We start from the raw sequence: 16,462 nt of genomic DNA on the forward strand, positions 1-16,462 counted from the left end.
ATCAGTAAGCATTATGCAGAACTGGAAGCCTAAGGTTTTGTACCTATCTACTGGAAAGCAAACAGAAAGCAGTAGCAGCATTGGAAAGCAGTCACTTTTCAGTGTGAACACATTGAGGAAAATTTGAGCTGAGGAGCCAAAGTGTGTTGCAATGATATTTGTGGAACTGCCTGCCTCTTCAGTTCATGCAAAGACCCACACTTAAATCTATTTTAGAGCCATTCCTAGCTATGCAATAGGATGGCCTAGAACCAGAAAAGGGCTCCTGGTGTATGGTACACAGGAACAGCACTTTCATATATAGATTCACATTTCGCATACAATGACTATTTAGTGTCTATACGCATTTTGTTATAATGGATATAAACTTAAAACCTCCAAAATAGTGCAGATTCAATTTTCTTATTGTGTTATTCTACTCTCAACAGACTAGTGTTACTTTAATTAATAAATACACCTGTTTAAGCATAGATCCATTAACAGCCTTTTTCTACCAACATTTCTCCAAACAAGCTGAAAAATAAGGCTGTCATTAACTAATATTCAGTTAGTTCTACACAATTTCACTACAGATGTTGGCCAGCTACATTTGTAATGGTGCATGACTTTTGTTTTTTTGTTGTCTTTTTTACAGGATGAGAATATAATGCGATCCATGCAGCTCTTTGAAAATGTGATTTAATGAAGACATTAGGTCTACAACTAATGGACAAATATGAGCTATTCTGCAACATTATCTAACAGATGGATTTCCCACTTTATCATAAATAAAGTTACTCAGCTTTACACTGAGACTTGTATTATGCAAATAAAATTTTTATTATACACTTTTCCCAATAAAAACAACAAAAAACTTTCTAAATTATACAATTTAGCATCTCAACAGCAACTTCTTAGTTAACAAGATCATTCTGAAAAGTCAGGTTTTTACTCCAAACCCAAACTAAATATGACCCAACATTATACAGCTTATGATTCCAACCCCTAGATAAAATAGATAATATCACAAAGAGGTTAAATACATACTCTCAGTTTTGCTCCTTCTTAGTACTGGATTAAGCTCCAGATGTTTTAGCAAATTTCTTAAGTCTTAGCGTCTAATTTATACAGAGGCATTACCATGTGTTTCTTTTAACATTTGTATGGTGTAGTCCTCATTTTTTTGAATAATACTTTAAAGTACTATAATCAATCTGCAATGCACATCTTGATGCAATTGCCTTCCACCTTTGACCTACTTTTCTCTTCAAAAAAACCCCAAATCTAACAAGACCGATAACTCGAGAGGAAGAACTGCTATAGAACAACAACAAAAATTGCTTATAGGTAGATTTCCACCCTAAGCAATACAAGTAAGCTCCTATAAATCACACTTACCTAGGAAATCGACATTTATTTTATTTATCTTAAGACAAATAGCAGGAGTTCCACTCCTGGACAGCCCCTACTGTATTTCTAATTCTTCTTGGATATGTTCGCAAAGTTCTTTGTTTCCAATTACGAGTCACTTGAGTTTCAGGTTTTCATGAAGAAACTTAACTGGATCCTAACAGTGTTTCACAGGTATGTGTCTTTCTGCCTTTAATGAAGAAAAAGGCATGAACTTTGAAGCTTCCATCCCACCTCAGTTCTCTGAATATCACTATGCAGTAACACCTAGTAATGACTGCTAGACAAGCTAAAATCTGTTTCTGCTTTTTGTAGTATCTTTACTTATAAGACAGAATCATGAAAAAATTGGAAATTTCAGCTCTGGAATGTCATCTATATGTGATATATATGTGACATTATTTTTTTTAGGAACATTTCTTCATTGAGATGGGAATCATCTTAATTCTGAGCCAAGAAAGATTTTTCTAAAGAAGTATGTACCTAAAATACAATATTGCCCTCACCCTCCCTGTAATTTTTAAGATATATTGTCCACAGAGTTTATGCCAGTACTTCAAAATAGGTGAAATGCTATCAGAGATAGGCCAATCTTCATTGCAATGTTGCTGCAGAAGATGTGAGAGGGGATTAATGAAGTAGAAAGAATGTTGCAAGAATTCTTTTGCAAAAACAAATCAGGTATCTATTCTGGTGTAGAGATGGGGTGTTAGAGGCATGTAGAAGGCTGCTCTGCTATCACCAGTGTAGGATAAGAGTAGTACAATACATGTACACCTGAAATCTGCTGTAGTGTGTTTGTGTAAACTAAATGTGCACATTTTGTAAAAAAAAAAAATAAAGTGAACATGAAGAAAAAGAAGCAGCATGATCTATTTTTGAGTCATTAAACACTTAAACCTTTTTTGCTAACAAGATTATTTTTTAAAAAAAGCTTAAATTCATAGACCTTGACTTAGCAGAGTTCTGAGCTCAGCAGAGATCTTTGCACAGTCCTGAAGCAATTTTAATTTAACACAGGCAGTTGTAATTTTTATAAACTTCTGAAATTGCTTTCAGATGACCCTATGCAATACCCTATGCAACAGCATCTTCTGATGACTAAAAAATACCCCAAACCTTCAAAAAACTTCTTACGATTCTGGAACTGAATTTTCCTCAGGGTAAAAAGTTCTATTGCAAATTTTGTTCTCTCAGTGAGCTCTCCCTTACAGAGTAATTCAAATACTCATAACAACACAAACTCTCAACAGTATGTATTACAAGAGCTGTTAGGAATTATTTTGCAATCAAGTTCAAATACATTGATGGACTAACTGCACCCTACAAGGCTTCAGAAACAGGAAAGCTGGCTTCTGCAGTCTTTGTATTATCTTGAACTCCTATTTTTTTCATGTTCAGAAGTTTATTAGTTAGTCTTCTAAATCCAGAAGCTAGTCCCAAGCATATCTGTGGCATTACAGAAGTCAGTGCAGAGGGAGTGTGGTGTAAATGCTTCCAAAGTTGCCTCCTACATCTGTCTCCCATTCAGTAAGCCCAAAACTAACTGGAACTCAGTAGTTCAGCAAAATCTAGGCTTTAGCTCTACAAAGCAAGCTGATGTCTCTGCACTGTATTCTCCAGAGCCTCTCCAGCTTCTCAAAACAATGTGATGAGAATGCACAGAGTAAGTTCAGTTTTGCATCATATGCTACCTGGTCAGTGTGTTTGGCTTCATACCTTTAAAAGTTGACTCTTGAGAAATCTACATGAGTTCTCACAGTTCTGTATGTAACCTGGTAAGTCTGGATGAACACAAACTGCATCTGTCTGTGCTTGTGGCACAAGATAAGTAAGTTCTATGTTTCAAAAGTCAGTATATATATGTAATTCAACATCAAGTTTGTTACTATTTAAGTAATTAGAGCCAAATGCTTTTGCATTGCACCAGTGTATAAAATACATTAAGCACTGCAGATATATTCAAGGAAATAGTAATTTACAATAAAATAAGAATCAGTATTTACTCTGCTTTTGAAATAATAGTCAGTCAATGTCATTGTAAGCACAATGCATACCCAAATGGCAGACAATACAGAATTCTTTCAAATAGTAACTACATATTCATAAACTGATAGGACTTTTCCTACTCTCCATCATACTGAGAATTGTGATTAAATCAAGAGAACATATAATACCCCGAATAAGTGTCAGTGATGTTCATAGGCAATTTCTTTCCAGACTTCAGCTTACAGCACAGATGACTACTCTTGTTCAGGAGGAGACAGAACAATAGGTTGGAATTTTAGATTTGATGATAGCCACAGTTGCCTGTTAATGAAAATTAAAAAAAATTAAACAAAATAAAGTGCACTAGTACTATTATTAACATAGTCTCTATAAATTATTTAATTCACAAATTTTACTTCACTATTGGTATTATCAAATAGAAGAAAACTAGAAAGTTAATATTTGATGAGAAAATTACTGTTAGAAGGGCTAAAAATACTGAGCTGAATAAATTGGATCATTGTGATGAATAATGCTACAGAGTAAACACTCAAGAGAAAAGACATCCAAGAGAAACTCATACCTAAAACTAGACATAAAGATAGACATGAAATAATGATTTTTAAATAGAGGAATGATATTGTGGAAGGGACTTCCAATAAAAGTAAGAACAATATATATACATTATAACTTATTTAGAATGGAAAATTGATAATTTGTTGAATTATGTAATAATGCTTGCAATCCTAATTTAGAAGCTGGTTTCCAATTTTCTGCTTTATCTTATTACAGTATTTTTGAAAGAAACACAGAAAGACCTACTCATAAAACTGGTAAGACTACAAGAAATCATGGGACAAACAAAAGAATTAGAAGCTAATGATTCACTGGATAAGTTATATTTTGTAGACCTAAATTTTCTGAACATGAAAATGAGACATAATTTTCCTTTTTTTTGTGGCATTACATATAAATAAAAACCTCTCATGCTGCTTTATTTGCCATTATGTTTTCCATGTCTGTAATATGAACACTGCTACTGACCTCAAATGAATATGAGTACACACACACATACACGAAATGAGGTGGTGTCTACTGATTGTTTGAGTGACCATCGATTAAGACACACAAGCTCAGAACTAGTAGACCTATATTTATGGTTCCTACTCTTTAGGTTATTCTTATTCTTTCCACATGATCATTTTATACAATACATGCAAATTGTTCATAAGGTCAAGAAAGCAAAGTGAGAGAGTATTGGCTTCGATATTGATCTAGAAGAGAAAACCACTCACTTTTTCTTCTCTCTTCCTTTCTGCACATTGTGCAGCACAACAGAAAGTGGCAACAAAACATCTGGCAGAAGAATACCCTGCCATCACTAACTTAAAGCTTTTTAAAATTATTTATAGTAATTGCAGATCTAACCTGAGTTAACCAGGCTGGGCTGGAATCTGATTTTGTCATTAAGGGACCTAAACAGAAGCTATTAGTTGGAATGGGCAGGCATCATCAATAATAGCGAAAAGTATCTTTTAGTAGGAGTAAATCCTGTTGAGAAAAGTGTTTAGGCTCACAAAAATGAACATGAAGCATGTGCCACAGCCATATTCAAGCAAGACAGATATTCAGCCTAAGGTGTCAACACTCCTGAAGAGGGGCCCAAAGTGATTTACTAGTTGACATTTAGTGACTTCCTGGATCACTCTTCATACGTATGTAGCTTACTCTATGGTCTGCACAGGAAGCTACATGCTGTACTTAGCACAGGCATCTAATTTTTAAGTGCTGCAATGCCCAACTTGCATTAGGCATCCTGGATCTTAACGCGACACATGTGACCCATTTGTCACACCAGTTCAAACCCCAGAAAAAAAAATTTAGACTAGAGAATTTTCAAGAAAGAAAAGCAAGTATCTAATTTAACCACTATGTCTGCATGAGCTTCCCATCAAGGACCATAAATAGTTCAAAGCAAATATCATGGGTAGGGACCCACACTTGCTTCCAGAAGGTGTTCTCCTGAATAGAATTTGGTATGCTGTGCTGTAAGAGTCTAGTCATGCAGCTTCTTATGTAGGTATGGCTCCCTTGGAATATTTTACTGAGACATACTCCTGTACTTCCTGCTCAGAGATTAAAATAACAGAGAATTCAAATGAAAAGTAGGAGAGAAAAAAATGTGCGACAACAAAACTTAGCTGACAGAATATGGATTATGTGTAGTAGATTTAGTGTCATTTCTATTTACTACTTAATATATCAAACAGAAAAAAACCGAACTATTTTACCATGGACTGGAACACAACTCTGCTGATACTGAAAAATTGTGTGTTTTATGCAATATGAATAGTTATGACATGTAAAAAAACCCCAGTTTTCAGAATAGTGCTCTTAATCTGAAAGCCAGAGATGGCAGTTCTTGCAAAGTTGCGTTCAAACATGCAGGTTACAGAAGGATCAGCTGATCAACACACCTTTCCACCATACTGCTCCAACTTTTGTAATGTGACAGTAATTTTTTCTCTAAAGTTCTTGTCCATTAATCTCCTTGAAAGCTATTGGAAAAGAAAAATAAAAATGATTGTTGCCCAACAGAGTATAATATACGCAGAGAGACAAATAGAATTCTATTTTATTACTTTATTTCATCTTATCTTTGGAAAATTAAAGATGAAAAGACTTTAATAGAATCATAGAATCACTTAATCTGGAAAAGACTTTTAAGATCATCAAGTCCAGCCTTTGCCCCAGCCCTATCAACCACTAGACCATTTCCCTAAGTGCAACATCCAGCTATCTCTTAAACACCTCCAGGGACAGTGACTCCACCACCTCCCTGGGCAGCCCGTTCCAATGCCTGATAAACCTTTCAGTAAAGAAATTTCTCCTTATATCCAGCCTGAACCTCCCCTGGCACAACTTGAGGCTGTTTCCTCTTGTTTTGTTTCTTGTTATAGGGAGAATGATTGACTCCCTTGTAACTGATATCAAAATATAGAATTCAGTCAAGGCAAAAGGAAGAAAATTTTAACTGATGAGAAACTTAAAATTGAAGAAAACTCAACTCTTATCCAAAAAACCCCCTTTTTTTTCTTTTGGTAAACAAACTTTAAGAGGTTTCAACCTTAAAAAGTCATTCTTAAAGTGCTGTCCACATGAAATGTTAACATACTGTTCATGTACACTGAAAGATGTTTTAGTAGAAATACTCTTAAAAAAGTACTGAGATTTCTCTTTTCTGCATTGGACGTCTAAAAGATCCCTTTCTTTTGCTGTAAAAGTGCACTTTGGAAGCAGGTTAAACAAAACCATGAAAAGACTGTCTGAAAGAGGAAGTTCTTGTCTACAAAAGGACTCAGTATAAAAACACTTTCCAAAATCCCACTCTAAGTTTATTTATCAAAACTTCTTTCTGCAGAATTCTCATCTGAAAAAAGTGGTGATACTTCCTTATGTTAATTTATTGAAACTTGCACAGATTTTTAGAAATATTCACGCTAAAATGGAAAACTCATTTTGCAATACACTTTCCTTCCAAATATAACATCTCTTTCCCCTCGGGCTTGAAGCTGAACCTTTTTTAAATAGCAGAGATAACACTTCCATTATTCTCCAACTTACGTTAACAACAGTTTTGGGACCTTCCTAGAACATTATAAGTCACCATATTATCAAAGAATGATGGACACACACAGAGAAATAAATAAAGTATCACTTTTCATGGAACTGCTGAGTTCTCTGCTGTATCTGTGCATATATTACACTCAACATCTTAACAAAAGTACCGTAAAAAGACAAATCTTTTTGTACTACAGCATTAAAAGCTTACATTTGTGAGTAGATGCTTAAGATGATCATTAAGAGATGGGCCAACAATAGCACTCAGTTGAAGTAAAGCATCCAATCCCCTTTCAAATACTTCATCATCCAAATGGGCCTTCAGCAGGGGAAAAAACAAAATCCTGTCAATAATATTCAGACAAATGCACAAGTTCTTCAAAACTCCAATCTCTGTATTATGATTGTATATAGTATTTTTAAAAATCAAAACTACTGTGCAATTGCTAATTGTTATGTTACAAGTTTAGAAATACAATATGACTGAATATTAGTATCTAGAGGCAACATTTAAAAACAGTAGTCTATTTTTAAAAGTAGAAAAAAAGTATTGCCAAATGACAGTGAAACCATTGTGTTTCTTCTGAGATAAGGAAACTAACAACTTATTATTCATGAAACAAAAAATTCAGCAGGCAGAACAATTTACTACACCAAAAATTTCAGTGCTTCATAGCATATTAAAAGAATCCTTCAAAAGTAGATATGTTGAAATAAGGAGACAACATTTTAGTTACAAATGTAATGAATTCAGAGTAATTTCTATGTAATTCATAACAATAATTGTCTTTGTTGGAGAAACACAGGAACCAATGACTTTCTGGCTCAATTAATTTAGTCCCTGCCAAGTACAGCTTTGTCACTTGTCACCAATTACTAAGCTCTTATCTACTTCTAGACTGCTTTTTCATTTTTATTACTCCCATGGCAGGGTTCTTCTATACCTGAGTTCTCTAATGGTTTAGTTATCTCACTCTTCCTGTAGTGGAGAAATCAATTCATCATGATTTATTTTGTTCTTGTATTAATACTGACCTTTATTTACAGTTATTTTTCCACTCTTACATTTGGGCCCTGAATGTGGTTTCTTTTTTTACTAGAAGTCATTGACTATGTAGTAGAAGGTTTAACAAGGTTTATATGAAAACAGTGCAACATCAAAAATTATCAGATGAATAACAATAACTGGAAGAACAGACAAGAATATTTTTTTCCGATTTTCTCTTTCAATCTAAACCAAACATACTGTTAACACACAGTTCTGATCTTCTGTTACACTTCTGATCTGAGATAACAAAGAATTTTTAAAATTTCAGCCATCTCTTGTCACCAGAACTGAAACACAGCTGAGTTAAAGGACAGCAGGTATCTGAACCAGAAAAGGGCTCTGAAAGGTATGAAAAAGATACAAAAGAGATCATATTCCAGGCCAGTATTTTTACCTCACTTGATTTTCTGAAAGAGTAGGAAATTTAAAAACATTTTTTGAATTAAGTATATAACCTCAAAGATTTTAATTATATTCTTCTCTTTTTTTCATTGACATATTCTGGTTTAATTCTGTAGAATGCTTTTAATTTTTAAGCGTAACAGATGAGTATTCCCACATCTCCCTTTTATATCTTTCTTTTTGTGTGTGTTATTATGTATATGTAAACACAACAGCAACACATATTTATTTCTGATCCTATACAGATCTTTAGAACATCTCTGCAGAGCTTGCCCATAGCTAGTGTCATACAGCTATACCATGTGCTGCCCACTTGCATTTACGGTTAAAGATATACTTAGCTAATAAAACCAAGACAGGGTAGATATGAGACAAAGAAACTATTCCCACTCCCCTGAATCCCAAACCAAAAGCCCACGTAATAGCTTTATCACACAAATATTTTCCATGTAGTCCTTAGAAAGACAAGAAAAAAAAATCAGTCATTAAAATGTCTGCATAAGGAATACGACATACCAATGCAGCCTTTAACACTGGAACTAGACGAGGCAACAAGGGAATTGCTTTTTCAGTAGCACCTTCAACCATAAGTAATTCTTTAAAACCCTCCTTTGAAACAAATGTATAGGGATGTTTTGTCTCTCTTAGACCCTGTGGCAAATGTAAAACATATCTGTTTAATAGTGAGCCTTCTTTTAAACACAACCACATTTTAAAAGTTCCATATAGCAGCAAGATAATTTTTAAATTTTCTTACGAGTTCAAACCAGAAAATACACTAACTCCACCATGTGGAGCCATTGAGTACAACTCTGCTCACAGAATACTTCACTGTTTTTTGGAACATTGAATATTAAAACTCATATTACGAACACTGTTAATTCAATCAATATTTGCATTTCATTACCTTTAATCTAACTACGCAAGGTAATTTTTCAATAAGACCATGAATAAGAATGGGCTGTATTAGTAAATGGTTTTCATACCCTGAAGATAAAAAACAAACAAAAAAAAGGTGTGAACTATGGAAGGAAAATCACCCCCCACCACATACACTCCTCTGCAACAGCAAAACTTGTAGATGGCACAAATATGCACTTCTAGTGAAGACATGACTGGCAGAACTCAAATATTCAAAGCCTTGCAGCTGAAGTCTTTCTTCTTTCCATAACAGGAGCTCTATGTTAGGAATTGACAGTTTTGTTTAATCTTAAATAAAAACCTCAAAAAAGACACCTCTAGTGTATGCACTTTATTCTACCTAACCACACTTATTTAGACTCCTGAAATATATTTATTAATAAATGTCACAAATGGTGTAGAGAAAACAGAAGCACGAACACAATGTATGGTAATTCACTTATTTTCGGGATCCTATTTCCACTGTTTCAGTTCAATCTATTGAGGAGAGCACTCTTATTTTAATAGGTAGGCTTCATATACAAAAAAGAATCAAATCAATTTTGTTTACAATAGAACCTGCAAAGCCACAAATTGTATTTCAAAATACAAAAAGTATCTCATTCAACAGCTGGGAATCTGGGATGCAGTCTCAGGCCACTGTCTTGAAGATTAAATAGCTCTACCTAGCTCTCCCAGAATGCTCTAATTGAAGAGCTACAAATGGAAATATTCTTGACCATCTCATTCATACAAGATCCTAATTAATGGGTTTTTTCATATTTCCTTAATAGATGAGACCAAGTTAGCTTGTTACAAAATGCTATTTGCAATTAGGAGACATGTATCTTTGCCAGAAAATTGAGTTTACCTCTGCCAAGGTTATGAGAAGAGGATCAAAGGGAACAGTTTCAGGAAGGCATTCCCATTGCAGTCTGTGTTTTACTGAGCCATGCACTAACCTATAAAAAGAATAAAGTTTTCACAAATTAACAGATAGTAATATAGAATTTTTGTTAACACTATTCACTTGCAATACATCATCAACTGGTTTGCAATACTACTATGTGGCTATATGTATATTTTCAATACATGGTGAATACTTAGTGAATACTAAGTATTTTCAATACTTATTGAAATGTATAATAGTATTTAATAGTGCAAGTATTACCATTCCTAAATATAATAGTTCTCACAATTCTGCTCCCAAACACATAGAAATCAGAATATAAAAGTTGAAAGAGGTATAAACATCTCTCATACTGACATATAATATGCTTTCTTTGCAAAGTTATTTATCATTTATTTTGATAAATATCAAGAAACATTTCCTCAAAAGTTGATAAAGGAAATCAGTTGAAACAGAAAGAAAATCATATTGGAATTTACCAATTACTTCTAAGACATAGATATTATATGATTATTTGATAAATGTACATACATGTATTAATGATTGCATTCATTTTTGCTGAGTAATTATACATCTACTTGATATGACACTGAAGTCCTGCAAATGTGTGATAGAAAAAGTAACTTGAAATACCACAAACTATTACTTGAAAGTAGTTTTTTTAAATATCTGATATCACTGACAACTACAGAATTGGAACATCTAAGAAAATGTTGTCATGCTACTTACTTCGGAGAGACAGCAAGATGCCTACTTACTAGAATGGCACTAATGTTTGTCAGCAGGAAGAATAGACACCATCACTTGAAAGAATCAACTGCTTTCATGAAAGTGATTTAGCAAACCAAATCTAGTAAATACCTAGCTATTTAAAATGCAGCTTTGGTACTGAGACAGAAAATTAAAAAGAGCCAAAATTAGAGAATTTCACAGATAAGGAAAATTGCTTTCTGCCTTGAAAAGTGTTAAGTACCAGAAATTCTTTCAGAAATAAATGGAATCAAACAGCCTTAAAGATAAAACATGAATACATGTACTGCAATCTGTATAATTCTACCAAACCATAATATATTTAGTAACAAAACCAAACAAAAATGACACACCTGCATGGAATGCCACCTTTAGCATATATAGCAGCGAATGCAGAAGGTGCTCGAGAATGACCAAACTGTGAGGACAGAGAAAAAAAGGCACTTTTTATATATAACAGTAAAGTTTGATAACTATTATGAATATGTTAAAACTGCAGTTTCCCAAAAAAATGAACTTAATAATATGATTGTAAAGCTTAAAGAACTGCAGCTGTAGGGTGGAAAACATATATCTGGTACCTTTATCAGAAAATTGCTTTTCAGAATTGCCTGCCTAGGAAGTTGTGAAAATGAATAAGTAATGTATCTTAACACTGAAGTCTTATGGGTTCTCCCTTTAACAGATTATGGAACTCTCACTTTCCTGATGCTCTTCTTGTTATATTGGCAACATACATATGGCAGATTTACTCCAGCTCCATCTTGATCCAAACATAGACAAAAGTATGAGATGGCAAGATATGAGACAAACATCAAATGTTGGGCAAGACAGCACGAGAGCACTGGAAGTCAGTGAGGAGGTTCATACTGTGTAAGAATCTAAGAAGAACGCACAGGAAATAGGCTAGGAGCTTCATGGGAGGAAAGCTTGCACAAAGTTCGTTTTTATCATATACATTCTTCTAATGCATATGAACTGTGATATTACTTATTAATGTGATCATTCAAGGCTACTTCCCATATTAAACACCTTATCACAAAGGATACAGCAGAAGATACCATGAAATCTTAATTATCTCTTGAGTGTTTGAACCTACATAAACATTGTTAAAATTGTGTACACAATTTGACAAATTCTTGGCTTAATTAAGTCATTGAACTACCTGAAAAAAGACAAAAAAAATGCCCACATGAAAGTATTCAGCCTCTGTTTATGGTAAACTAGTACCTCACTAAAGTTTGTTTTCCAAAAAGTCTGTAACATTACTAATTGTTTGGCTGATATAGCCCAGTGATGAGATATAATTCACCCACTCAAAGCTAGTTCTCCAGGCACAGGACTTCCATGAAATAAACAAATTCTTTCATTAGTCTTCTGAAAGCCCAAATTATTGCTAAAGTCTTACATATTCACGGTACTTGGGAGTTTCAAGCAATGTTCACTAGCAATTAATTTGCTAGATTTTATAAGGTCTTGACGATCTTCAAGATGTTCCTGATTCTTGGTTTCATTGCATAACTGATATCAGTTCCCCTAAAGCAGTGGCTGCCAACCTTTAGAAGTATATATTAAAAAAACTCAATCCTTTTTAACTGTTAGCTTTACATCTCTTTTTAAGGCAAAAGTACATAGAATATAAAAAGTTTACCATTCAAGCCACAGTTGTACCAAGTTTCCTTTCTTAAAAAAGAAACAAACATGTTATGCTTCAGGCATTTGAGCTTCAAAATTAGGGAATGGGTGATTAATGAACAAAGTTTTCTTTAAATGTATAAAAAAGGATCAGAAAGCAAACAAATAAAAAGAAACCCCGCTAACTATACATACTGGATCAAAAGTTTTAGGATTCAGCTTGTCACTAGGCTTTGGCAGTGGTTTAATTGCGGGTTCTGAAGAACATGGCAAAGGAGAAGATGCCTTGCTTTTCTGTATTGCAGTCTTTGGTTTTATTTGGATGCCTGATGACATTCTTAGAACATTGCTTCCTGGAATAGAAAAAGATTAAAAACATAAAATAATTTTCATTCCTATATGGCAAAATATCAAGAGATATAAAATAATAAAGATAATAAAATAAGATAATAAAATCACCAGGTCCAAAGACTGACATGGGCAATCAATCACAAAAATCTGTGCATTAGAAAATAAACATTTAATCTTGTACATTATACGCAGTGCATGGGATAGTTTTGATAGTCTTGTCACTCCGTCTTTCAAATACACACGTTTACTAATCCGGCACTGCTCCTCCTATATGTCTGCTTTGAGACCTGCAGCAAAAGAGAAATGAGCTGCAGGCTGCCTTTAGAATAGCCCACAGAAACCCAAGCAGCACAGCCAGAGGAAAGTAGGCTGCTTGAGCACAGTTACAGCAGAAAACAGTGATAATTTGGGGAATGGGTAGGATAAGGAAATGAACAGAGGAGCAAGCAGATTCAGGACACAACCCCCAAAGCAGAATCAATAGAGAAAATAACAAAAATGTAAAGCAGCAAAGAAAGAACACAGATAATTAATTCCAATTCCATTAAGAAGGAATTAGTGACATGCTGGAGAGCAGCTCTGCAGAGAGACACCTGGGAGTCCTGATTGATAATAAACTAAACATGAGCCAGCAATGTGCCCTTGTGGCCAAGAAGGCTAATGGCATTCTGGGATGGATCAAGAAGGTTGATGGAGATTCTGCACTCCCTCTATTCTGCCCTGATGAGGCCTCATCTGGAGTCTGGTCTCCAGTTCTAGGCTCTTCTGCTCAAGAGCAACAGGGAACTGCTGGAGAGAGTCCACTGAAGGGCCACCAAGATGATCAGGGGACTGGAACATCTTCCGTATGAGGAAAGGCTGCAGGAACTGGGGCTGTTCAGCCTGGAGGAGACTGAGGTGGGGCCTCATTAATACTTACTACTCTGTAGTGTCCAGTGATAGGACTAGGGGTAATGGACAAAAACGGGAACACAAAAAGTTCTGGTTAAACATAAGGAAAAAATTTACTGTGACAGAGCCCTGGCAGAGGCTGCCCAGGGAGGTTGTGGAGTCTCCTTCCCTGGAGGTTTTCCAAACCCGCCTGGGCATGTTCCTGTGTGATTCCATCTAGGTGTCCTTGCTTTAGGTGGGAGGTTGGACTAGAGGATCTTTAGAGGTCACTTCCAAACCCTACCATTCTTTCATTCTGTGATTCAAATCGGTTAACTCACTGTACATCTTATTTTCTCTTTCCTATCATTTTCGGAATACGATCTGTCTCCAGTAACATTCTTTTTGAAAGAAATCATATCACAATTAGACAATTAAGTTTCTTCAGAACACACAATAATTTACATAACATTTATGGGAACTATTGTCTTTGTAAAATGCAAATAATTAAACCAGAAATAATTTGAAGCCCTAGAAACCAGAAAATAATATACAAAGAAAATTTACTGCTTTTATCTGCCAGTTTGTTATCACAACATTGTAATCACATTAGAGTGAGAAAACATATTTTAAACTATCAGAAAAATAATAAATCAATCAAAATGGTTTTATATTAGAGAAACATTGTTTAAGTTCTTGACACTAGCATTATATATCAGAGTGCCAATAGTATCAACCACTGAAACATACAATTCCTCAAAATATGAACAGTCATTTTGCTAATAAGAACATAAATGCTTTTCTCATAGAAGTACTGAGATGTATTCAAATCAAGATACTTGCCAAAAACTTCACTAAGGTTTTAAGCTGTGACAAAACCTAGATGCATTTGAAAAGTCACTGGTTGTGCCATCGGAGAATGTAAACAAGACAAAGTGTAACAACAGGCAGGAACAATGTTACCCCTTTGGGACAAAAGTAAAGATAGGAGTAAAGGACAGTGACAAAGATTTTGTAAAAACACAAATGAGATAACATGTTTATGTATTGGCAGAGGAGAAGATAGCAGGGAGTGAAAAATGAGTTTTCTTAAGGTTTCAGTCTCCAGCAAGATGAAAGTTCTTGTGTAGTCAAGAGCTGGAAGAGTCACATGTTCGTAGAGAGATCTGACAGCAGAAGTGTAGTTGTGAATCAAAGAAACGACATAGAAGGTTTGATACAAAAGTGAATCATCCTACTGGCAGGTGACAGACTTCAAGCAAAGGACAAGAATCCTTCAATAGAAACAGCACTTTCAGATTTCTTTCAAAGGAGGAAAATTGCAGCCTGGAGTTTAGGTTCTAGAAGTCACTTAAGAAAAGCGAAATGAAAGTCAGTAGGATTTTAAAGGCGAGGTTACCTTACCGTGCTGAGTGGCAACTCTCCCGGAGTGTGGCCAGGGCAGAGGCAAAAAGAGATGTGGGGTATCGAGCACTGCAACCGCCGACAGACTCAAGCTGCAAAGGTTATCGCAGGTTACCGCAGAGCCGCCGGAACGACTCTCACGAACACCGTTGGACATCGAAGGACCTCGAGAGACCGATGAGGAGGGACACAGGCTCCCCTCCTCGGTCCGCTCTCCCCTCCCCACAGTTCCCAATCCCCAGCGGGGAAGCGGCTAGAGGGTGCGCAGCGGTATTCCCTCTCACGGGCCGGCCCCCTCGGGAAGGGCAGCAGCTCCCTGCCGCGACGGCTCGCTGCGGGACTGCAGCGGGGGGACCTGGGGAGACGAGACGAGACGAGACGAGACGACACGACACGACACGACACGACACGACACGACGCAGTGCTACCAACCGCAGGCACCGGCGCCCCCTCACCTGGCGGGCAGGCTGGCAGGCAACTGCGCGCCCGACGACGCTTCCTGACAGTTGCCAGGGAAACTACGGGCCGCCGAGAGACCAATCTTCCTCGGCGGGGCGGGGCGGGGCGGGGCGGGGCGGGGCGGGCCGTGAACCGGGTTGACGGTCCTCGGCGGCGCCCGGGCACGGAACGCACAGAGGTGAGAGGGCGACCCCGGTGCTGGGGTGAGTCGGAGCATCACCTTGCCCGGCCGGCAGCTGTGCTGGCGGGTCTGCCAGGCCAGCTTGACCACTGGGAGCTCAGACACCATCTGCAACTATCAGAGTTTAGTGCTGAAGAAAGAGCGAAGATTTGGTTAAAAGGCCGATTTTCTTCAACTTACCTTTTATGTTTGTGATTTGAATAAGAATGATATATTTTCAGGTGACATTGCCACTCATTTTTATCCACTTAATAGCTTACCAGGGAAAACAGAGTTTGGGAAATACTTCAGTTTGCTTTATGTGGCAAAACTTTGGCTTTCAGGGACACATTCCCATTTGTAATAATTTCTGTTCCAAATGCAACGATAGGAAGTTAATTTTTGGTCCTTTTTTGCCATATGATACTGAAATGTCTGTCACAAATATAGTATTTATTCATACACCATCACATATGAACATTGTAAATGGCCTTTTGGGTAAAAGGGTGCTTATTTTTTTTTCCTCCGTGGACTCTCATTTTTAAAAGTTCTGGCTTGTTTTTCCTCAAGAGAT

General features: G+C 36.2%; 2 protein-coding genes across 3 annotated transcripts in view; one reads left to right on the plus strand and one right to left on the minus strand.

The window, feature by feature from the left end:
* The window catches only part of KCNIP4 (potassium voltage-gated channel interacting protein 4), a 103,932-nt gene extending 103,194 nt beyond the window's left edge, over nt 1-738 (plus strand). For both annotated transcript variants that reach the window (XM_061992469.1, XM_061992470.1), the window contains one exon: nt 635-738. In XM_061992469.1, coding sequence (XP_061848453.1) covers nt 635-682 — 48 coding nt within the window. In that variant the 3' untranslated portion in view covers nt 683-738. The remainder of the gene's footprint in view (nt 1-634) is intronic.
* A 2,904-nt stretch (nt 739-3,642) lies between these two features.
* On the minus strand, nt 3,643-12,989 carry PACRGL (parkin coregulated like). Its single transcript, XM_010195870.2, has 7 exons — nt 12,840-12,989; nt 11,363-11,427; nt 10,221-10,311; nt 8,966-9,100; nt 7,211-7,318; nt 5,856-5,936; nt 3,643-3,699 (listed from the first exon to the last, which is right to left on the minus strand). Exons 1-7 carry the CDS (start codon nt 12,978-12,980, stop codon nt 3,643-3,645), a joined length of 678 nt encoding a protein of 225 aa, XP_010194172.2. The 5' UTR covers nt 12,981-12,989.
* Nucleotides 12,990-16,462: the final 3,473 nt, after the last annotated feature.

Source organism: Colius striatus, chromosome 3 (genome assembly GCF_028858725.1).
Source record: "Colius striatus isolate bColStr4 chromosome 3, bColStr4.1.hap1, whole genome shotgun sequence".
NCBI lineage: Eukaryota > Metazoa > Chordata > Aves > Coliiformes > Coliidae > Colius > Colius striatus.

Bases quoted from the DNA above. Each gene is read 5' to 3' on its own strand.
- PACRGL (XM_010195870.2), bottom strand. From the start codon at position 12,980: ATGTCATCAGGCATCCAAATAAAACCAAAGACTGCAATACAGAAAAGC. The intron at 9,101-10,220 runs GTAAACTCAATT...CATTTGCCACAG, and splicing joins TTCTCATAACCTTGGCAGAG to GGTCTAAGAGAGACAAAACA. The intron at 7,319-8,965 runs GTATGTCGTATT...CCCCTGCTGAAG, and splicing joins CAGTGTTAAAGGCTGCATTG to GCCCATTTGGATGATGAAGT.